The 22,783-nt window shown below is 52.0% G+C and overlaps 1 protein-coding gene across 2 annotated transcripts in view; it reads left to right on the forward strand.

Annotated features, from left to right (window-relative positions):
* SCLY (selenocysteine lyase) overlaps positions 198–22,783 on the forward strand; it is a 37,651-nt gene continuing 15,065 nt past the window's right edge. The window contains exons 1-7 of one of the 2 annotated variants that reach the window (XM_021074966.1): positions 198–447; positions 4,436–4,548; positions 9,977–10,077; positions 17,645–17,825; positions 21,167–21,294; positions 21,485–21,649; positions 22,638–22,744. In XM_021074966.1, coding sequence (XP_020930625.1) covers positions 359–447; positions 4,436–4,548; positions 9,977–10,077; positions 17,645–17,825; positions 21,167–21,294; positions 21,485–21,649; positions 22,638–22,744 — 884 coding nt within the window. In that variant the 5' untranslated portion in view covers positions 198–358. Of the gene's footprint in view, positions 448–610; positions 1,030–4,435; positions 4,549–9,976; positions 10,078–17,644; positions 17,826–21,166; positions 21,295–21,484; positions 21,650–22,637; positions 22,745–22,783 lie in introns of those variants that run through there. The other variant, XM_021074967.1, reaches the window with a different exon arrangement.

Here is a 22,783-nt window from a genome sequence, read left to right on the forward strand (position 1 = left end):
AAGCACCCGGATCCCTACCGTCCAGGCCGCGCCCCCCTACCCCCCAGCGCCCCCTGGGGCCTCTACCTTGTTGACAGCCCGGGCTCCAGGCAAGCCCCGCCCACCGCCGTGGGCTCGCCCCTGTGACGTGCACGAGCCCGCCCCCAGCCGGTCACAGGATAGCGCGCAGCCCGGGCCCCGCCTCCTCGCAGAGCATCTTTGAGGTGCGAGGATTGGCCGGCAGTGCGCAGCTCAGCCAATCCGGAAGCGCCCCGGCCCTCGCAGCTCCTCTCGGCCGCGCTCCGAAGCCTGACAGTTTCTGCGGGTTGGGACAGCGCCCGGGGCCAGCGGGCTGGATCCTGGCTGCGGCGGGGTCCGGATGGAGGCGGCCGGGAAGCGGAGCAGGGACGAGCGGGGGCGAGCGGCGAGTGTGCCGGACGGGCACGCAGAGAAGAGTCTGCTGGATAGGTACGCTCCTGGAGAGGAAGGCGGGGGAAACCAATGGCGCCCTCCTCCAGGAAGCCCTCCAGGCGCCGCGAGGCGAGGGCGGAGGGGAGCGGGAGGCCGGTGGCCACGCCCCGAGAGACAGGGCGGCCAACCATTGGTCACTTTCCGGGGGCAGGGTCCTTCCCGGAGAGGGGGCGCCAGCCGGCGGGTCACTGGCGGCTTGACGGTCCGCGCGGGCATGCAGCGCTGCCTGGCTGTCAGCGCGGGAGGCCTAAATTCGGGATGAGCGCCAGATGGACGCGCGGACGCGAGGCGTGGCCTGGGAAGGGCTCCTGGGGAGGTGACACTTGGGCTAAAGTCTGAGTGACATCCAGGAATCAGCCTTTCAAGTTCTGGGAACGGGCGGGTCGGGAAGAGGGAACCATTGCAAAGGCCCGAGGGCCGAAAGGAGCCCGCGGGATCCTAGGCAGCTGGGACTGCGGAGCGCGCGAGGCTGGAGAGGAGGAGCTTGGAGCGGCTGTCAGGGAGCAGAGCGCCAGAGCCCAGGAAGGACTTTGGGGAGTAGTACTCTCAGGGTGACGGCGATCTTGGAGATTTGAGCAGGGGAGTGGTGTAATTTAGTGATACTATAAATTACTATTTCATATGTTGGAAGATTCTTCTAGCCTCATTGTAGAGTGTAGGAGTTACAGGAAGCAGGGGAACCGGTTGGGGACTCTTGTAATAATTCGGGAGGAAGAGAAGGTATGGCCCAGAGTGGTGGCACCTGTGGCGGGAGAAGTGGATGTCCTGGGACAAAACTCACGGGACTTGCTCCTGCGCGGTGTAGGGCAGGAGAGATTGAGAAGGATGCTCCCAGGCTCCTGACCTGAGTGGCTGGCAGAGTGGAAGGAAGATGCAGGCACTTTCAGCCCAGGCTGCCCTCCAGCCTGTGGGAACCTTTCCCTGGGGTGGGGGAAATGCATTTTTTGTTTGTGAGTCTTTGCCCTCCATCCGGGAATATGTGAAATATTGGGGGGGGAATGGGTGTCTCTCTCTTTTTTTTTTTGGTCCTTTTAGGGCCACACCCACAGCATATGGAGATTCCCAGGCGAGAGGTCGAATCCGAGCCAGAGCTGCCAGCCCACACCACAGCCACAGCCACAGCAGATCCAAGCTGCGTCTGCAGCCTACACTGCAACTCATGGCAATGTCAGATCGTTGACCCACTGAGGGAGGCCTGGGATGGACCCACATCCTCATGGATACCAGTCGGGTTCCTGTGTGTCTTTAAAATTTGAGTCCTGGCCTGAATCTGACCATTTCTTTCATTAGACATTCTTCTTTGGTTGGGACCGAGAAGAAGGAGCTGGGAAAAGGTACCGAGTCAGAAGAGACTCAGGATGCCTTCTCTCCTTTGGTTCTGAACCTCGGAGAGTTGAGCTTTCCCTGCAGTATTGATAGCACGTTAAGGGAGCTGTAAGTTTAAGTACCGAGGCTGAGTAATCGGTAAAGTCTTCATCTGCAGCTCAAACCGTGAATTCGCTCAGCCCAGCAGCAGATTGAAGCACTGCGGTCACTCGTGGTCTGGGGAACTTTGGGATCGTTATTTACAGGAAGTGAGAGCAGAATTAGGGTCGCATGCAAATTTCAGTGTCAGCAGGGCCAGGGGATTCCTGATACTGTGCTGGCCAAGAATGGCTGGTCAGACTCCCTGCCCTGAGGCCTTATACTTGGGCTTGGCGACAAGAGGGTGCATTAAAACATGAGTTAAATAAACCTGGGTCTTATTTTATTTATTTATTTTTTGTCTCTTTGCCTTTTCTAGGGCAGCTCCCACGGCATATGGAGGTTCCCAGGCTAGGGGTCGAATCGAAGCTTCCGCTTCCAGGAGTTCCCGTCGTGGCGCAGTGGTTAACGAATCCGACTAGGAACCATGAGGTTGCAGGTTCGATCCCTGCCCTTGCTCAGTGAGTTAAGGATCCGGCGTTGCCGTGAGCTGTGGTGTAGGTTGCAGACGCGGCTCGGATCCGGCGTTGCTGTGGCTCTGGTGTAGGCCGGTGGCTACAGCTCCAATTCGACCCCTAGCCTGGGAACCTCCATATGCCGCAAGATCAGCCCAAGAAATGGCAAAAAGACAAAAAAAAAATATATATATACCAAAGTGAGGAGATCCTGCCGTTAGGAGCAGGGCAGCTCCTAAAGAGCAAAGGAACTGCTGAGACAAAGTTGGAGTTTAGGAGCCAGTGTTAGCAAAGTAATTAAAAAAAAAAAAAAAAAAAGGAAGAAGCTTCCGCTTCCGGCCTACGCCAGAGCCACAGCAACTCGGGATCTGAGCTGTGTTTGCGAGCTACACCACAACAACACGGATCCTTAACCCGCTGAGCGAGGCCAGGGATCAAATCCACAACCTCATGGTTCCTAGTCAATTTGTTAACCACACTGAGCCATGATAGGAACTCCCGGATCTTATTTATTATTATTATTATTTTTATTTTTTGCTTTTTAGGGCCAAACCCGGGGCATATGGAAATTCCCAGGCTAGGAGTCAAATCAGAGCTGCAGCTGCTGACCTGCACCACAGCTCTCAGCAATGCTGGATCCTTAACCCCCTGAGTGAGGCCAGGGATCGAACTGAGTTCTCATGGGTATTAGTCTGGTTCCTTATCGCTGAGCCAGGAGGGAAACTCCGTAACCTGGGCTTTAACCACCGTGGTTGGTGATTGTGTTTGAATTTTCGTATGCTTGGTTTAAACACTATTGTTGATTTTAAACTTGAGTAAAATAATTGATACTGTCTGGCAGGATATTGCCTACTGCATATATTCATGAAGATTTCTGAAGGGTTTTGATGCTGGTAAGAAAGATACACTGATAAATGTTACTTCTAAGGGCTCCTTCAGGGGCTGTGTACTTTCTGTGACAGTTCTCTTGTCACCTTGTAAATCAAGTCCCTACTGTGTGCCAGCCTTGTTCTCAGAGCTGCGGGGAAAACAGCTGGAGGTTACTTTCTGTCGAGACCGAGAATGAACGTGGAGCAAGTCTAGTGTCCGGATGATGGGGCGGCCAGGGGCACGCGGAGCCCTGGGAAGGAGGGCATGGTGGCTGCAAATTTGTCGAAAGCCCAGATAGTGTCACGAGGTCAGGTTGGAGCAAAGGCCTAAAAGGTGCTGGAGGGGCGGAGGGCACGGTCACTCTAGGCAAAGAAGGGGCAACGGGAGAGAAGCAAGCCTGCCCTGGAGACCGCAGCGTCAGGGAGCAGGGGGCGCCCAGGTCCCCACAGCCTCGTGGCCCTCAAAGAAGCTGCAGGGAAATGAAGGCAAACTTCCGGTGAGGTGGTGAAGTTAAAAAGCCAGGCCAGGGGAGGTCCCGTCATGGTGCAGCGGAAACGAATCCGACTAGGAACCATGACGTGGCGGGTTCGATCCCTGGCGTCGCTCAGTAGGTTAAGGATCCAGCATGGCTATGAGCTGTGGTGTAGGTTACAGATGCGGCTCGGATCTGGCATTGCTGTGGCTGTGATGTAGGCCGGCAACTGTATCCCTGATTCGACCCCTAGCCTGGGAACCTCCATGTGCCGAGTGTGCGGCCCTAAAAAGCGCAAAAAGAAAAAAAAAATTTAAATAAAAAAAAATTAAAGAGCCAGGCCAGGGAAGAAGATTGCCCCAGAATGTGTGGCTCCCTGGGCCTGTAAAGTTCCCCTGCTTCCACTGGGGGGGTGGGACGGCAGCGTCACCCAGGAGCCCAGGCCAGCCGACCCTTCCTACCAAGGGCAGGACAGAAGCTTTGAGAGTCTCAGTGGACGGTCTCCTGTCTGTCGCAGGAAAGGAAACGAGCAATTTCAGGGGTCTCGGAAGGCCGCAGACATTCTCTGTGCGTGCTGACGGCGTGCAGACTTGCGAGCGGCGCACAGACAGAGAGGCTCCTGCCCTGGACGTGCTTGGCTCCTGCGCCGGGAGGGCGGCGTGCAGCTCTGGTTCCAAATTCATCTTCTTCCCCGAATGACCATGTCTGGTTTTCTCTCCTGCAGGAAAGTCTACATGGACTATAACGCCACCACCCCCCTGGAGCCAGAAGTGATCCAGGCCATGGCCGAGGCCATGCAGGAAGCCTGGGGGAATCCCAGCAGTTCCTACCCGGAAGGTAATTCTAGAAGACACACCCAGATCGGAGACACGGGGGGCAGAGGCGGTCTTAGAGAAATGGTACACCACGTGTGATGGCTCGGCTTTGCACAGATCTTCCGTTGACTGCAAATCCTCAGCTGTAGTTTCGGGGGTTCTTTTTCTGAGAAGTCCAGTTTCGCACGTTGAGCCATGACCTTTCATCTTTAGCATACACTCCTGTCGCCCTTTCCCAGATGAAAAAGATGTGTTATGAAGAGGTGTTTCTGGGGAGTTCCTGTCGTGGCTCAGCAGAAATGAATCTGACTAGGATCCATGAGGATGCAGGTTCGATCCCTGGCCTCACTCACTCAGTGGGTTAAGGATCCGGCGTTGCTATGAGCTGCAGTGTAGGTCACAGACACAGCTTGGATCTGACGTTGCTGTGAGTGTGGTGTAGGCCAGTGGCTACAGCTCCGATTGGACCCCTAACCTGGGAACCTCCATATGCCATGGGTGTGGCCCTAAAAAGACCAAAAAACAAAAACAAACCAAAAAAAAACACTTGTTTGTGGGAGTTCCCGCTGTAGTGCAGTGGGCTAAGAATCCGACTACAGCAGCCTGAGTTGCTGTGGAGGCATGGGTTCGATCCCCAGCCAGTGCACTGGGTTAAAGGATCCCGCATAGCTGCAGCTGCAGCATAGGTCTCCACTGTGGCTCAGATTCAGTTCTCAGCCAGAAACTTCCATGTGCTGCAGGTGGGGCTATTAAAACGAAATTATTTGTAATAACAGTACTTATTAGAACCCCGTCACGCATTTATCCTGGTCATCCTCACAAAATTTGCAAAATAAACTTCGTTATGTTTCATGCTGGCTTTATACCCAAATGTGCGATCCTAGACATGTTTTAACCCTATTCGTTTTTTTTTTTTTTCAACCTGTGTCCATGGCATATGGAAGTTCTTGGGCCAGGGATCAAACCTGTGCCACAGCAGCGTCCCAAGCCACTGCAGTGACAATGCCAGATCCGTAACTCTCTTTGCCGTAAGAAAACTCCTCAGAATTTCCAAGCTGGATCTTTTAAATCATCGGGAGTACATATATAATCCTGGCCTTTTTTTTTTTTTTTTCATGAAAATTATTTTTACATACTTTAATTATAAATATTATTTGTTTCTCATTTATTCTTGTTTTAATGTAGGGCACTCAGTTGGAGGTTTTGGAAAATAATTTGCTTCAAATCAGTAGTTACATGGCAGTCACGTTATGTTTTTCAGATGACCTGAAGTTGTACCTTCTTATAGTTTTATTAAGATAAAGTATCTTAAAAAAAAAAAGATAAAGTATCTTAGGAGTTCCGTGGTGGCACAGCAGATTAAGGACCTGGCATTGTCACTGCAGAGGTGCAGGTTTGAACCCTGGCCCAGGAACTTCCACGTGCCAGTGGAGCAGCCAAAAAATAAAAAATAATAAACTATCTTAACTGGGTCATGATGAATTAAAATAACTTTCAAACAGACTACTGCCAGTGGCATCTGGCCCAGGATTTAGCATTACCTGTATACGGATTTACAGGCTTTCATGGATTTTCATGTCTGTCTGCTTATTAAAAGTTTCACAACTTGATAACGAAAAGTTATTTTCAAAATCAGGTACTAGTTATATATTAACTTTTTTGCTGGTTTATTTTGCACATGTATTCTGGCTAATCTTTTGGACTTGCCTTGTATCTACTCCTCTTTAGTAAAACTGAACTTGCTGATGCATAAAACTTGAAAATACAGAGAACCGTTAAATGCTAATTAAAGGTGCTTATCAGGAAGAGTTTAGGGGTAAACCCTCAGGGAGAAATAACGCGGCTCATCTTGCCCTGGTGAAGCCTGTCAGTGGCTTTCAGGTGCCTTGACAGCCTGTGTTGCCACAAATAAGGAGCCCTAAAAAATGCTTTGCAGTTCCCTCTCTGGTGACATTCAGATGGAAATGAAAAAAAAAAAAAGGGAAAGAAAAAGAAAATCACTGCTGTGATCCGTTTAATTATTTTCACCTTATTATGATTTCATGATAAGAATTCCTTGGAGAGGCATCTATTTTAATGACAATGATAAGGATGGGAGGAAGAGTCCAGAAACCCAGGATATTTTATAACCCCTTGCTTATAACCTCAGTGTCCATCATTTGAGGGCGGAGTGAAGCCGTGAGGTATAGGCGGAGTCCTGGAATGAGTTCTGGACCCCGTTACAGCAAAGGTGTGGACTGGATTGACCCAGAAGGCTGGAGGTGGCATCTGGCCCAAGTGGAGGGTGCATGTTATGGGCAGTGTGGGCTCTTTGATGTCCCTCCCCACCCCCGCCCCATCCCCACCCAAGAAAAAGCTGTGTATGAGCAAGGGCACAAAATGTATGGTTTTTCTCTGAGTCAGAAACGCCCAAATAACAGTAGCTTAAACAGCTTGAGGTTTATTTCTGTCACAGTGCAGGGCCCATGGGGCTGCTCCGCCACTCTGTGGGACTCCAGCTCCTTCTGCCTTCTTCCATCCTCACCACACACCTGCCGCTTGTGATCCAGATGGCTGCTGCGGCGCGAGCCATCACGTCAGCAGTCCAGCCTGTGGCACGGAGAGAAAGAGAGGAGAAAGGGATGCCTGGGCCCTTCAGGGACATTTCTAGAAGTTGCAAGTACCACTCTGGCTTGTAGCCTGTTGCCAGAGGTCAGTCTCACGGCCAAGCTTTGGCAGCCCAATTGCAGTGAAAGTTGGGAAATGAGACCTAAATTCTTAATCTAAGAATTTCTTAATTTAAATGTGGCCTTAATTCAGATGTGTGCCAGCTGAAAACATCCTTGGTGGTAGGAAGGGAGACGGCAGCAAGGACAGTCACGGCCACGGCCAGGACATATCAGCAGGATGCTCTCCTGGTTCTTCCCCTGCAGTTACCTTTGAGTAGCGGGACTGCAGGTGGGGGAGCATGGGGGTCCGAGCGGTTTGGGGTGGTGCCCTGTAGGGCTTTGGGGCCATCTTAGGGGGCCAAGATAGAGAGTGTCTCGGGGTCCGAGCAGAGGGGCGACGTGACTGAGTTCCCTCCCAAGACCTTCACAGTCTTGAAACACGTTAAGGGCTCAACGCTAAAAACACGGTAGAGCTCAGCACTGAAACCCTGTAAATAAAAGTGAAGGAACTCACCACCCATTGCAGTAATGAATCCGTTCCATATTAACATTGGTTTGGAAGAGAAGCGATCTCTTCCAAAACAGAGCCAATGGAGGGACGAGGACGGCGTTGCTGCACGTGTTTGGAAATCTCTCTGATGTCTCAAGAGAAGACCCCCAGGGCCCACTGCTGGCGCTGCGTCCAGCTCACTGCAGGGCTCGCATCACGGGGCCTCCGGAAGGCTTCGCTCTAAACTTTCAAGGAAATGGGCAAATGACATCTCGGTGTTATTAAAATAATTTTGACTTTGTGGACCCCCTGCAAACACGTCAGGGACAACCCCCCCCCCCAGGGTTCCCCAGACCACACTTTGAGAACGTCTGATCTAACCAGTATTGAGTGAGCACCTACTGTGTGCAGGCACTGCTCCAGGTAGGGAAACGCACAGGGCACAAAGCGTGTTGGGGTTTTCAGGGCTTTACTTTGGCCGCTTTGTTGAGACTGGACCACGTTGGGGTCCTGCCAGGAGAATGTTCTAGCAGTGGCCTTGCTTGGCTTGTAGCTGGGGCACGGTGCGGGGGGCCGGGGCCGGGGCCGATACTGGATATTTTTGACGGCAGGTCCTACAGGATGGCCCAGTGGGCTGGGTGATGGAGCAGAAAGGCTGAAGCCTGGGCTCCTGGCAGGACTCAGGAGGGAAAGGCTGAGCCAGGAGCTGGTCCCGGGAGAAGGCAGGCTCTCCTGCTGCGAGCAGGTTGGGTTTCAGGTGCTTGTTGGCCGTCAGGTGGAGTGAGCAGCACCCGGCCGAGGTCTGGGTTGGGGACTTGGGCGCGGTCAGTGTCATCAGGGCGTCAGAGCTGGGCTGCGGAGGCAGGAGGGCTCTGCGTTCTGGGACTGGAGCCCAGCCTCACAGCGCGCCGGCGAGGCGGGAGGGCCCGGGGACCGCGGGCAGGGGCAGGACCTGATTCAGGACCTGGGTTTGGCCACTCAGGGACCTCGGGAAAAGTGGGTGAGCGGTGGTGCGGTAGCCACACGAGTCCTTACTCAGAAGGGTCTCCAAGCCGTGTCTCCCAGTAGAACGGGAAATTTTTGCAAACCGGTATGTAAATTATGAAACCGTTTTTGAAAAGGAAAAAAAAACATGATGAAACGCTCATACGACGGTCCGTAGGTGCCTTGGAAGCGGCTCTGGCCGCCACACCCCACATAGGCAGCAGCAGTTGCCCTGGGAGAGCGGGCCGCGCGGGCAGGGGGCACAGAGGAGCTCCTGCCTTGGGGTCCCCCGGGGGCTTCGCAGAGGGGGCTTCTCAACAGCATCCTGGAGGGACCAGATTCGAGCTACATCCAAGAGGAGCTGATAGCGCGCCAGGCTGTGGTCCTGCCCAGCTGACTGACATGTATCACCGCCTCTTAACGTTTCTCATGAATTGAAGGGATTAGGCTTCCTGAACACCATGGACCTTTGTTGTTTGTAATTGAAATCTACAAAGTAGTCTGAAGGAGTGTGCGGATTCCTTTGTATATTTATTTTTACCGTTCTTGTTTACATTTCTGTTTTTATGTACGTTTTCTCCTATGTATTGATTTTAGCAGTGCCTGCTCACAAAACATTTTTGGTTTTTTTTTTTATACATAGGACTGAATAGTCAAAAAGGTTTGGCGACTAAAGATGCCTAAGACTGGTGACCCGAATGCCCAGAGTTCCCATCCCAGAACCCGTCTTTCTTTCTCAGCCACATGAGCTTCCCTGCTACCCAGGGGCACTGGGACTCGGTGGGCTCCTGCCCTTACTTGAAAGCGGATGTGTCCCTGAGGCAGCGGCCTCTGGTTGCCCAGGGGACCTGCGTGTGACACAGGGCACTGGACTTTGTGTTGAGGAGTCATGCGTTCTCTCCGTGCTTATTTCTGTTGTCTTGCAGCGCCCTTAAGCAACGACTGCATCCTTTTACTTTCTCCTGTCTTGATGAGTGGGGAGCAGGGCGCGTGGCCACAGCTTCCCTCTCCTGTTCCAGTAAGAAGAAAGCCATGGCTCGGGAGTTTTAGGGTTCCCGGGCATCCTCCCGTGTTTGTTTCTGGCTCTTACTGCCGTACTTAGACCTCCGTAGTCTTCACTGATGGCGCATCTCTTCCTGCTGCCCCTTGGGCACGTTATTTCCCGGTGGCAGTGTAGTGTTGGGTCGTGTCATGGTCACAAATGGAAGGAGGAGAGCTGAGGAGAAGGCTCCACTCAGCTGGCTCCTTCTTGTTCAGTGGTTCTTTTAAGCCTGTGTTGGTTGGACTCGGTGAAGCCAAGCTGACGAGTGTCCGTTTTGGTCCTCAAGGCAGGAAGGCCAAGGAGACGATCGGCGCCGCCCGGGAGAGCCTGGCCAGGATGGTAGGCGGGAGACCTCAGGACGTGATCTTCACTTCCGGGGGCACCGAGGTAAACGGCCCGCACGGCCTCTCATCCTTAGCTGCACCCACGGTAAAAAGCGACAGCGGCTCCCTCCTGGTATCATGATGTTGTAAAGAAAGAGTAACGCTATGTCTTGGTCGTGTGCGGGTTGGCTTGATGTAACAAGCCAGCGCTTATCCCGTAAGTGACTTCCAGGGCTCTGATAGATGTTGTTTGCTGTCTCTCGTATAAAGTAACTTGCTTCGCGTTGCTCTTCCAATAAAGAGAGTTTCCCCTTCATTTCGCCCTAGAATCTCATTCCTTTGAATCCCAAAGTTGTTGACCTTATGAGGGGTGTGAGATTTCCAGTCTGAAAGGCCATCATCAAAAAGTCTACCGATAACAAATGCTGGAGGGGGTGTGGAGAAAAGGGACCCTCCTGCACTGCGGGTGGGAATGTAAACGGGGCCGCCACCGTGGAGAACAGTATGGAGGTTTCTTAAAAAACCAGACCCATTGGAGTTCCCGTGGTGGCTCAGTGGTTAATGAATCCGATAGGAACCATGAGGTTGCGGGTTTGACCCCTGGCCTTGCTCGGTGGGAGCAGCCCTAGAAAAGACAAAAACAGAACAGAACAGAACTATCATATGATCCAGCAGTCCTATTCCAGGGCATATGTCCAGGAGAAAGGAAAACACTGATTCGAAGAGACACATGCTCCTCAGTGGTCATAGCAGCACTGTTTACAGAAGCCAAGACAGGGAAACAACCTAAATGTCCATCAACAGGAGGGGATGAAGATGTGGCTCATATTCAGTGGAATGCCGGCCTCGGCCATTAAAAAAGGATGAAATAATCCCATTTGCAGCAACATGGACCGACCTAGAGGTTATCATACTCAGTGAAGTCAGACAAAGACAAATACCATATGAGATCACTTAGATGTGGAATCTTAAAAAAAAGATCATACATCAGGTCAGTCTCCCAAAGCAACAGAAGTAAAAGGGAAAATAAACCAGTGGGACCTAATCAAACTGACACGCTTTTGCACAGCAAAGGAAACCATAAAAAAAAAAAAAAAAAGACAACCTACCGAATGGGAGAAAATGGTTTCAAATCATGCAGCTGACAAGGGCTTAATCTCTAAAATATATGAACAACTTATACAACTCAACAGCAAAAAAACACAACAGCCCAACTGAAAAATGGGCAAAAGACCTGAGTAGACATTTCTCCAAAGAAGATATACAGATGGCCAACAAGCACGTAAAAAAATACTCAACATCCCTGATTATTAGAATAGAAATGCAAATCAAAACTACCTTGAGATACCACCTCACACCAGTCAGAATGGCCATCATTAATAAGCCCACAAAGAACAAGTGCTGGAGGGGGTGTGGAGAAAAGGGAACCCTCCTGCACTGTTGGTGGGAATGTAAGCTAGTACGACCACTATGGAAAACAGTATGGAGGCACCTCAGAAGGCTAAACTTGGAACTACCACGTGACCCAGCAATCCTGTTCCTGGGCATATATTCAGTCAAAACTTTCCTTGAAGAAGACACATGCACCTGTATGTTCACTGCAGTACTATTCACAACAGCCAAGACATGGAAACAAACTAAATGTCCACCAACAGATGAATGGATTAAGAAGATGTGGTGTGTATATATACACAATGGAATACTACTCAGCCATAAAAAAGAACAAAATGATGCCATTTGTGGCAACATAGATGGAACTAGAGATTCTCATACTAAGTGAAGTAAGTCAGAGAAAGACAAATACCATATAATATCATTTATATCTGGAATCTAATATACGGCACAAATAAACCTTTCCACAGAAAAGAAACTCCTGGACTTGGAGAACAGACGTGATTGCCAAGGGGGACAGAGTGGGAGGGACTGGGAGTCTGGGCTTAATAGATGCAAATTATTGCATTTGGAATGGAGATCTTGCTGTACAGCACTGGGAACTGTATCTAGTCACTTGTGATGGCACGTGATGGAGGGTAATATGAGAAAGAATGCATGTATATATATGTGTGTGTGACTGGGTCACTTTGCTGTACAGTAGAAAATTGACAACACTGTGAACCAACTATAATGGAAGAAATAAAAATCATTAAAAAAGAAAACTATAAAAGAAAATAATTTTTTTAAAATAAAAAAATGATACAAATGAACTTTTTACAAAACAGAAATAGACTCACAGACATAGAAAACCAATTTATGGTTACCAAAGGGGAAGGGAGAAGGACAAATTAGGAGTTTGTGATTCACAGATACACGCTACTGTATTTAAAATAAACAACAAGAGCCTACTGTACAGCATGAGGAACTATATTCAATATCCTGCAATAACCTAAATGGAAAAGAATCTGAAAAAGAATATCTTTACATTTCATGTTTACATAACATCGTAAATCAGCTATACTTCAAATAAAAAGAGTGTAAGGTTTGACTCTTTTCAAATGTACATCTTTTTATTTATCTATTTATTTTTTTGTCTTTTTAGGGCTGCAACTGTGGCCTATGGAAGTTCCTGGTCTAGGGATGGAATCAGAGCTGTAGCTGCCGACCTACACCACAGCCACAGCAACTCCAGATCCAAACCCACGTCCTCGTGGATACTAGTTGGGTTCGTTACTGCTGAGCCACAAGGGGAACTCCAAATGCACGTCTTTTTAAATTGATAGAAGATACTCAGTGACAGTGTGATGGCATCAAGACCTCCAGTCAGTAATTCTGTCTCACTTCCTTGTTGGAGGCGAAGGCATGACAGGTGATGACTGTCCACACGAAAAACAGAGAGGAGTTCCCTTGTGGCAGAGCAGGTAAAGGACCTGGCGTTGTCACTGCAGTGGCTTGGGTCACTGCTGTGGCGCAGGTTTGATCCTTGGCCTGGGAACTTCTGCATGCTGCTGGCCAGGCCACCAAAGCCCAGAAAACAGAGAATCTGCACTATATTATTAGAGTTAGTACATTTAGCAGTTATTAGATTAAAAAAAAATCAGCTCTACTTTTATGTACCACCAACAAACAGATATTTATCAGAGCACAAAAAAAAAAATCAAAAACTTAGGAAATGAATCTAGTAAAACAGATTTTTTTTTTTACTTGAGGTATTTATTTTTAGTTAATGAGATTAATAATTTGACTGGGTTTAATGGTATCATTTTACTATCTGTTTTCTTTTTTTTTTTATAATTTTTTTTTCCCACTGTACAGCAAGGGGGTCAGGTTATCCTTACATGTATACATTACAATTACATTTTTCCCCCACCCTTTCTTCTGCTGCAACATGAGTATCTAGACAAAGTTCTCAATGCTATTCAGCAGGATCTCCTTGTAAATCTATTCTAAGTTGTGTCTGATAGTAAAACAGATTTTGTACTCCATCTCCCCACCCCAACCTGGGAAGGAGTAGAAACACGAGTGGGCCTTCAGAGGCCTTCCACATAACTGGAGCCGGGTGCCCTGTTCCCAGACGGGGAAGGGTGAACAAGCAGAATGTATCAGTTCTTTCCAAACTGATCTGTAGATCCCGTGCAACCTCAGTCAAAGTTCTCTCTCTCTCTCTTTTGTTTTTGTTTTTTGTGGAATGGCATAAATTTTATATGGGGATGCAGGGTGCCAAGAGCAGCCAGGAATTCTTGAAGATCAACAAGGCAACACGTGCTCTACTAATTAAGGCAGCTGCTGGTCACGCAGGTGCGACGCCAGGCCGGAGACTGGGGGGTCCGTGGATGGGCCCTGGTCACGTGACCAGGCCTGGTCCTTGTGATGGGTTAGACTGATGGATTTCTTAAATACGGAAGCTTTGATCATGAACGTCGAGACTGATAAGTTCTGCCACCACCGCAGCAAAACAAACGAATTCAGCAGAGCACCCCGAATCAATGGTAAAAAGACCCACTCGTCAGTGGGAGATGTTGGCAGCGCAGTAACTGACGCAAGACCGGCATCCAGAATACGACGGCCGGCAGCCTAGCGGAAAAACGCGCAGGAAGCACGCACTTCACAGAGAAGCCCACGGGATCCCTACCCGGGGAAAGGGACTCGGCCTCGGGCGTGATCAGAACGCGGGGGTGAAGAGCAGAGAAACGCCCCTGCGGTGAAACTTAGGTCCAGCGATGGTACCGACGGAGGATGCAGAGCAGCGAGCACCTTGACCGGGAGCTCCACGTGCTGGAAAACCCTTCCGGCGGGAGGTTGGCGTCGCCAGAGGCGGTCAAGGCCACGCATGCGCTGTCAGCCGGCCGCGCCGCTCAGGGACCCCCTGCGGAAGAACCGCGCGCGTGGGCACCCCGCGCAGGCCGGACTGTGCGGTTCACAGCCGCCGTCGTGTCAGCCGGAGCCTGGGGACAATCCGGAAGTCCCTCTGAAGAGCAGGGACTGATGTGCTCACCCTGATGCCGTCGCGGGGGGGAGCGGGCCCCTCAGCCCCCAGCCCAGCAGCGCCAGGACGGGCGCGGGGCCGGACGGTGTGGGCTGAGCCTGGTAGGGGAAGGGGAGCTGCCGCCCGGCACCTGGGCTCCCACCATCCCCAGGACCAGCGCCCTGGTGGCCCGCAGGGAGCCACCCCAGCTGCCCTGTGGGGCTTTCCTGGCCTCCTCGGGGGCCGGGTGTGCAGGAGCGTGGTGGCCTGGGGCGCACGGTGCGTTTCAGAGGTGACGTGCCGGCTCCAGCAGAGGCTGCTCTGCTCCCATCGCCGCTGGGCGTCTGGTGGAGTCGAGTGCCCCTGGGCCGGTACCGGCAGGTGGAGGCGGCGCGTGGGAGGGGCCCAGGCACCTCCATCCCGTTCTCGGTGGGTCAGATCATCTGACCTGAGGTGTGCAGCCCCGGAAGGCCCGCCTTTCTAGACCAGGAATCGCTGTGCGGGGCAGCAGTGTTTTCTGCGAGGCCGTGACTCGGGGCTGGAGAGAACCACCTGCCTTTCGGAGAAACACGTTTGAACCGCCCGCCCACCACCCTCTCCCCATTACCTGGTTTGATGCGTCTCAGGTCTGGGCGAACCCTGGCAGCAGCCGCCTCCCTTACCCACCAGGACCACCTGTTAAACTCTCAGGGCTTTTTAAGTCCCCTGAGCACCGTGTGACAGTGTGTGTGTCCTCAGAGCAGAACAAGCAGCAGGGACCGCCTCCCCACCGTGCCGTCCTGCCTTCGGATGCTTGAATAGATTTAATCCTCAGTTGGAAAGAAAGTTCAATTCCGGAGTTCCTGCTGTGGCAGAACTGGATCAGCTGTGTCTGCAGTGCTGGGATGCAGGTGGGATCCTTGGCCTGGCACAGAAGGTTTCAATGACCTGGTGTTGCCACTGCTGCCGTGCAGGTAGCAACTGCACTTCAGATCTGATCCTTGACCTGCGAACTCCATGTCCTGCAGGGCCGCCAAAATTAAAAAAAAAAAAAAAAGATATAAATAAATCAATAAATCCTTTAAAAATTAATTCAGTTCAATTCCATTCATGTAAGGTCAAAAAGAGGCAAAATAAGCAAAATCCTGTAGGGCTGCTTACAAAAGAAGGAAAAGCATGAAGAAAGGCAGGGGAGGGGTTGCCATAGACGTCAGGATGCTGCTTAGCTTCAGGCGGTGGTTGAGGGCCCGTCTCCCGGTGTAGGAACCGGCTCTGTCTTGACCCAGGCACGGTTACACGGGTGTTCACTCTCGTGCTTTTTCGTTAAACTTCCCTTTCTATTTCATACACTTTTCTATTTATGTGTTGTATTTAGTAAAAGAAAAGATTTCTTTATGACAGCAACGTCCCCTTGCCCCCATCCTCAGCTCTCCACGTCCTCTCCCTCAGGGGTCCGGGACTGTTAGTGTCCTGCAGAGGTAGCTGTGCCTTAAAAGCCCCAAGTGTGTGGATTGATACACATCTCTCCTTTTCCCGGGTCTTTGCTGTGTATAAGCAAACGTGTACATACTGCGCCCTTTTTATACCAACTGTAGGAAACCGCACACGATGCTCGCTGCCTTTTGTCCTTTAACAAGTGCCCTTGAGATCCTTGGCATCAGCTCACAGAGTTTCCCTCAGTGCTTTTTTTTTTTTTTGCCACCACCTGTGGCATATGGAAGTTCCGTAGCAGCTGCAGCAACACCAGATCCTTAACCCTCGGTGCCACAGTGGGAACTCCCCCCCTTGGTGCTTTTACATCGGCTTGGTGTCCCTTGAATGAGTGTAATTACGTTAACGAGTCCCTTTAATGGACATTGAGGGGTTTCCTGAGGTCTTGCTGTTACACTATTGTACACTTAATAAATGTTACATCCATCATTTTGCTTCTGTGCAAGTGTAGCTGTAGGATCAAGTCTAGAAATGCAGAATATTTCGGTCTTGGCGCAGCAGAAACAAATCCGACTAGGAACCATGAAGATGCAGTTTCGATCCATGGCCTCTCTCAGTGGCTTAAGGATCCAGTGTTGCTGTGAGCTGTGGTGTAGGTCGCAGATGTGGCTCAGATCTGGCGTTGCTGTGGCTGTGGTGTAGGCTGGCGGCTACAGCTCCAATTAGACTCCTAGCCTGGGAACCTCCGTATGCTGCGGGTGTGGCCCTAAAAAGACAAAAGACCAAAAAAAAAAAAAAAAAAAAAAAAAACTGTGGCAATAGATTTCCTGGGTCAGAGGGCTTGCTTGATATAACCTTAACGGAGGTTGGGCCAGTTCACGCTGCCACCAGTGATGGGTGCCTGGGCAAAATATCTTTTTTTAAAAAAGTTCACTGAAGTATAGTTGTTTACATTGCTATGTTGACCTCTGCTGTACAGCAAAGCGTATACAGATGCACCTTCTGTATCAGGTGTTCAGACACACATGTCCGTCCCCAGACAGGCTGTCACCGAATATACTGAGTGGATTCTTTGTGTTACGCAGCAGGTTCCCGTTGACCATTCATGACATATACAAAACTGTGCATTTCAAAATATCTTTTTTGATTGATTTAGAAAATTTTAAAAAGTGCATAATATTGCTTAACAAAAAAAAAAAAAATGCATAATTCACCAGAAATGTCGTCTGACATTTTTGAAAGTTTAAAATTCCCGAGTCTTTTTGCAGTTAAATCTTTTTTTTTTTTTCTTATCTTTTTAGGGGCTCACTTGCAGCATATGGAAGTTCCCAGGCTAGGGGTCAAATCAGAGTTGTAGCTGCCAGCCTACTCCACAGCCACAACAACACGGGATCCAAGCCTCTGTCTGTGACCTACACCACAGCTCAGAGCAACACCAGATCCTTAACCCACTGAGCGGGGCCAGGGATCAAACCCGAGTCCTCATGGATCCTAGTTGGGTTTGTCAGCTCTGAGCCTCGACAACGCCCTTCAGTCAGACCTCTGAAAAGGTGCAGGAGTTCCCTGGCGGTGAAGGAGGTTGAGGATCCAGCGTCCTCATGACTGTGGCCCCGGTCCCTGCTGTGGGTGGGGTCCCTGGCCTGAGAACTTCCGCAGGATGTGGCTGTGCCCCCCCAAAAGTGCAGTGCAGGAGTGAGTGTCTTTGAGGCCTCTCCCCCTTTTCCCTGTTAGCCCCCAAGGGAAACACGAGTGGGAGAGGTTGTTACTGCAAGTCTCCCCGCAGGGTCGTTTCCTAAGTGAGTTCTCTGTGATGTCTCTGCAGTCAAACAATTTAGTCATCCATTCTGCCCTGAAACATTTCCACAAAACCCACATCTCAGAGGGGGACGCGGCCGAGCATCCTCGCCCCGTGGCCGGGGCCTTGCCCCACTTCATCACCTGCACCGTGGAGCACGACTCCATCCGCCTGCCCCTGGAGCACCTGGTGGAGGAACGAGAGGCCGGTGAGTGAGTGGCTGGGGGGGGCGGGGGGGTGCGACCTGGTGAATCATTCACCCTCCCGCGCGCTGCCTGGCTGGCTCGGGTGCAAGGGTCACACAGCCTGTCCTTGCAGATGTTCCCGGAGGGAAAACTCAATAGTCTGCTGTACAGCGGGTCACTGGTCACCGAATATGATGTGTCAGACTCTTCTGTATGATGAATCTATGCATAACAGATATGATAAATGTATGAATAACATGCCTATAATAGCTAACCATTGCTTTTCATTGTTTGATTTTAATAATTAAATCTTGGGAGTTCTGGTCGTGGCTCAGTGGTTGATGAATCCTACTAGGAGCCATGAGGTTGTGGGTTCGACCCCTGGCCTTGCTCAGTGGGTTAAGGATCCTGCGTTGCCGTGAGCTGTGGTGTAGGTCGCAGACGTGGCCCGGATCCTGAGTTGCTGTGGCTGTGGTGTAGGCTGCCAGCTGCAGTTCCGATTAGACCCCTAGCCTGGGAACCTCCGTATGCTGCAGGTGCGGCCCTAGAAAAGACAAAAAAAAAAAATCGTGGCTTGCATTCCCTCTGGTAAAGAAAAAAGACCACATAGACATTAGCTTCTGGTGGGAAAAGCAAAAAGGAGTGCTTCCTGCCCGGAGCCCTTATCTCAGCAGAGGAGGCGAGGCCCCCAGGTGAGGGCGGAGAGGGGCGGGCCCCTAGCCAGGCCGTCTGAGGGGCAGGTGAGCTTGGCCAGCAGTAGCAATGGCCCTGGTCCCTTCTGGTCCTTGCTACGGCGATGTGACGTCTTGAGACACAGATGTAGATACTAGCTTTTGAAAATATATTGGAGGTGGGGGGGAGAGAGAAGATATTTTGGAGTTCCATGTGGCTCATTGGGGTAATGACCCAGCATGGCCACGGCTGTGGTGTGGGTTCAATCCCTGGCCCAGGAACTTCCGCATCCTGTGGGCATGGCCGAAACAATTAAGAATAAAATAAAGAGGGAGATCTCTAATTGAAAATAGAAAAGAAAAAAAGAAAACACAAGAGTCATTTTTCTCAGGCAGCCACCGTTGGACCGTCCTTGGAATAAGACGTGGCTTTCCCCCAGCATCAGCCGCTTTACCCGATCTGCCTGGACGCCTGAGGGAGGCAGCGGAAGTGGTTTTTTCTATTTACCAGTTTTCCCTTTGACTGCCGGAAAGGTTTTTCTCTTTATGGTTTTACCTGAACGCACCTCTTTAACTAAAAAAAGTCAGGTCTGGAGTTCCCCTCGTGGCTCAGGGGTTAACGAACCCGATGAGCTTCCATGAGGACACGGGTTCAATCCCTGTCCTCGCTCAGTGGGTTCAGGATCAGACGTTGCTGTGGTTGTGGTGTAGGCCGGCAGCCGTAGCTCCAATTCAGCCCTTAGCCTAGGAACCTCCATATGCCATGGATGCAGCCCTTAAAAAAATTATAATAATAATAAAATAAATAAATAACAGATAAGTCAATGGTGACTTGACCTCCACCGTCCCCCCCCACACTGTCCACTTGTTTTGTTTTGCTTTTGATGTCAACTCGATGGAAATGGAACTCACTTACTGTCGGCTTCACCCACTTGAAGTGTTCGATTGAGCAGTTTTGTGTGTGTTGACAGCGTCCTGCAGCCGCCCCGTCCCGCAGGCAATTGTAGAGCAGACGTCATGGCCGCAAAAGGGGCCTGGTGTCTGTGAACCGCAGCCCCGCTTCCTTAGCCCTAAGCAACCGGGAAACTCTGTCTGCAGATCCCCCCCCCCCCCAACCCCGCGCTTTCGCAGGAAGAAAACCGTGTGACTTGTGTGGTCTTTCACGAGTGACGCCTCCTACTCAGCAGCATGTTTTCAAGATCTGCCCACGCGCCGCGGCCCGTGTCAGGATTTCGTTCCTTCTTATGGGGACCGCAGTCGCGTTTTGCACACGCACTCGTCGGTTGAGGAGCGTTTGACGTCATGAATACTCTGCCCGTGTGAGATTCGTGTGGAAAGCTTCACGTGGACGTGCGTTTTGTTGCTTTCGGGTCGGTCCCCGGAGTGGCATTGCTGGGTCATGCGGTGACTCTGTGCTTCACCGTTGGACGTGTCTCTATGTCTCATCCAACCCTTTCTAGTGCAAAGTAGCTGCACCAGTTCACACTGTCACCTGAGGGTTCCCGTTGCTCCACGTCCTCGCCAGCATTTGCTCTTGTCTCCCTTTCCCGGTAACTTTGTCCTAGTGGGCACGGCGTGGGGTCTCACGGGGGTTTCGATTTGTATCCCCTGAGGGCTGGTGCTGTTGACCACATGCTCAGCAGCTCCCCTTGGGGCCTGACAGCGGACGTGCCAGTACCCCCTTCTCTTGTCGCCCCCACCCCCACCCCGGGAGCCCCCCGGGCCTAGACTGTTGAGGCCGGCCCCTCTGGCCCACATCCTGGGTGTAAGGCGAGGGCCTCTGGGCGTCAGAACCCCGTCCTCTGCCTGCCCCGGCCGCCCCAGCCCTGCTCCTGGCGCCGTGCGCCCTGCGCCAGCCTGGTCTCTGGATGGACCCTTTCCTGCTGTACGTGGGGTGAGCTTTCACCTCGCGGTGCCCTGAGGGGGGTTCCTACCGCTCTTCATCTAACGCCATCGTCTTTCTATCTTCTGGAAATTCCTCATCCTCAGCTGATCGCCCTTGTTGAGAAAAATCCGTGCTCTCAGTTTCATGGGACCTTGTGGCGGGAGGGAAGTGGGTGCATTTGTCTTTACCGCGTGGAACCCAGAACCTCGAGTTAGTCGCCTCTGCCTGTCTTCTGTCTGCAGTAGTGAGAGTCTGAGTGCCTGGAACATGGCACAGTAGGCGCTTAATGAAGGCTGGGTCAAGTGCCGAGTGAGTGAAGGGCAAGTGCTTGCAGCATCGAGATGCGCAGTGAACTGAGGGCGTCTTACTACGCCTCTTGCGGGTCCCTTGGAGGCGGAACAGAGAGCCTCCCCAGGCGGCTTGTTAACTGGGGTTCGTCAGTGATGCCTTCCAGCCAGTGGTCTCTGGACAGGGTGATAAAGGGGGACTCACCTTCCTTCACAGTTTTCTGACCTTTACAATGGCTTTTCCCACTGTGTCTACATGCATATTCTAGGGAGTTCCCTGGTGGTCTAGGGGTTAGGAATCGGCATTTTTACCACCGCTGCCCACGTTAAATCCCTGGTCTGGAAGCTGAGATCCCACATAATTGCCCCTGTTCACCAAGGCCACAAAAAAAAAAAAGAAAAAAGAAAAAAAGTGAAATAAAAACAGTTGAGTTCACTTAAAAATTTTTTTTAATAAATAAGGGAACATTCCAGAGAAGACCCTGTGGGCTTGACCTGGCCCCTTGTGTTTTTCTCCTCAGAGGTCACCTTTGTCCCCGTGTCCAAGGTGAGCGGGCAGGTCAAGGCTGAGGACATCCTGGCGGCTGTGCGCCCGACCACATGCCTGGTGACCATCATGCTGGCCAATAACGAGACCGGCGTGGTCATGGTGAGTCACTGTTCCTTTTAGGAGGATGGTGGCCGGGGGACCGGGAGCTCGTGCAGCCCAGCCTGGCCGCTTCTTTTCCTCTGTTCTTCAGTCTGGTACTTTTTCGCCCGTGCTCATTCATTCCTAATTTCGTCCATTCCGTTTTCACCCATCCGGGGCAGCCTACTCAGCTGTGTGTTTCCTTCCTCAGCCGGTGCCTGACATCAGCCGGCGAGTCAGAGCCCTGAACCAGCAGCGGGCGGCCCGCGGGCTGCCTGTGCTGCTCCTGCACACGGACGCCGCGCAGGCCTTGGGGAAGAGGCGCGTGGACGTGTGGGACCTGGGCGTGGACTTCCTGACCATCGTGGGCCACAAGGTGCGTCCCTGGAGGCCGCCTTCCTGCCCTCCTGGCGGGGAGACGCATCCGTGCCCCTTGAAGCTCACCTCTGAGCAGAGCCTGTGGCACTGCTCCTCCTTTGCCCCCCAGCACTGGGTGCACCTGCCCAGAGCGAGGCCCCGGCACCAGAGGACAGATGCCTCTCGGCCCTGCCCTTGGCAGCTTGGAGGGGAGCCGGGCAGAGCTGAGACACTGGGTGCTCAATGGGGATGCTGGGCAGCGCAGCTGGTACCGGGCAGCAGGGGCAGCCAGGCAAGGCTGGGGGGACGTTGTGGGGGTGGGGGTGGAGCTGAGGTCTCAGGTGGGTTTAGCCAGGAAGTGAGGGTTCTCTGCCCCCGGAGAGAGCATGTGCAGAGCCCTGGTCAGCCCCTCACGCCCCGCCAGGGACGGAAGATGCAGGTTCGAGAGTGATTGCTTCCCCAACTTGATTTAAAGTGTGGCTGGGCGTGCGAAGGGGTGCTTTTAGGACCTCCATCCCAGGTGGTGCTGGGGGCCTCGTGCACAGTGAACACCCTTCTTAGCTTTTGTGCATCTTCCCAGCAGCCCGTTGGAACCTGGGATATTTTTAGTCCTTTACTCTCAGCGGGTTCCCAAAGGAGCGTGTGTGCGGGACTGACGGGGTGGCCCTTGAAGTTGTTGCCTGACACGGATTTGCGAGCGTGGCGTCACACTCAGGAATAGCCCTTGGTGACCTCTTGCTCAGCCCCTCCCCTTCGCGGGGCCTCCCCCTTGGTGTGCAGGTGCTCTGCTGCCCCCCCGAGCGCCGGAGTCCAGCACCTGCCCCACCCCTGAAGGCTTTTGTGACCCCCACGTGTCAGGATCGGGGACAGACAAGTAGCAGGGCTGTGGAGCCGCAGGCATCAGCCCGTCGGTTAGCAAGCATCTCCGTGTGCCCTCGGCACTCAGCACGCGTCCGGAGGGGGTCCCCAGAAGGTTCTTATGAAGTGAACGACTACTTTCCTTTCAGTTCTATGGCCCCAGGATCGGAGCACTGTACGTCCGAGGGCTCGGGGAGCTCACCCCTCTGTACCCCATGCTGTTTGGAGGTGGACAAGAGCGGAATTTCAGGCCAGGGTAAGGTAGGAGGTTGACCTGGTCTCTGACCCCCTGGCC

The sequence above is a fragment of the Sus scrofa genome, chromosome 15 (assembly GCF_000003025.6).
Source record: "Sus scrofa isolate TJ Tabasco breed Duroc chromosome 15, Sscrofa11.1, whole genome shotgun sequence".
Classification (NCBI taxonomy): domain Eukaryota; kingdom Metazoa; phylum Chordata; class Mammalia; order Artiodactyla; family Suidae; genus Sus; species Sus scrofa.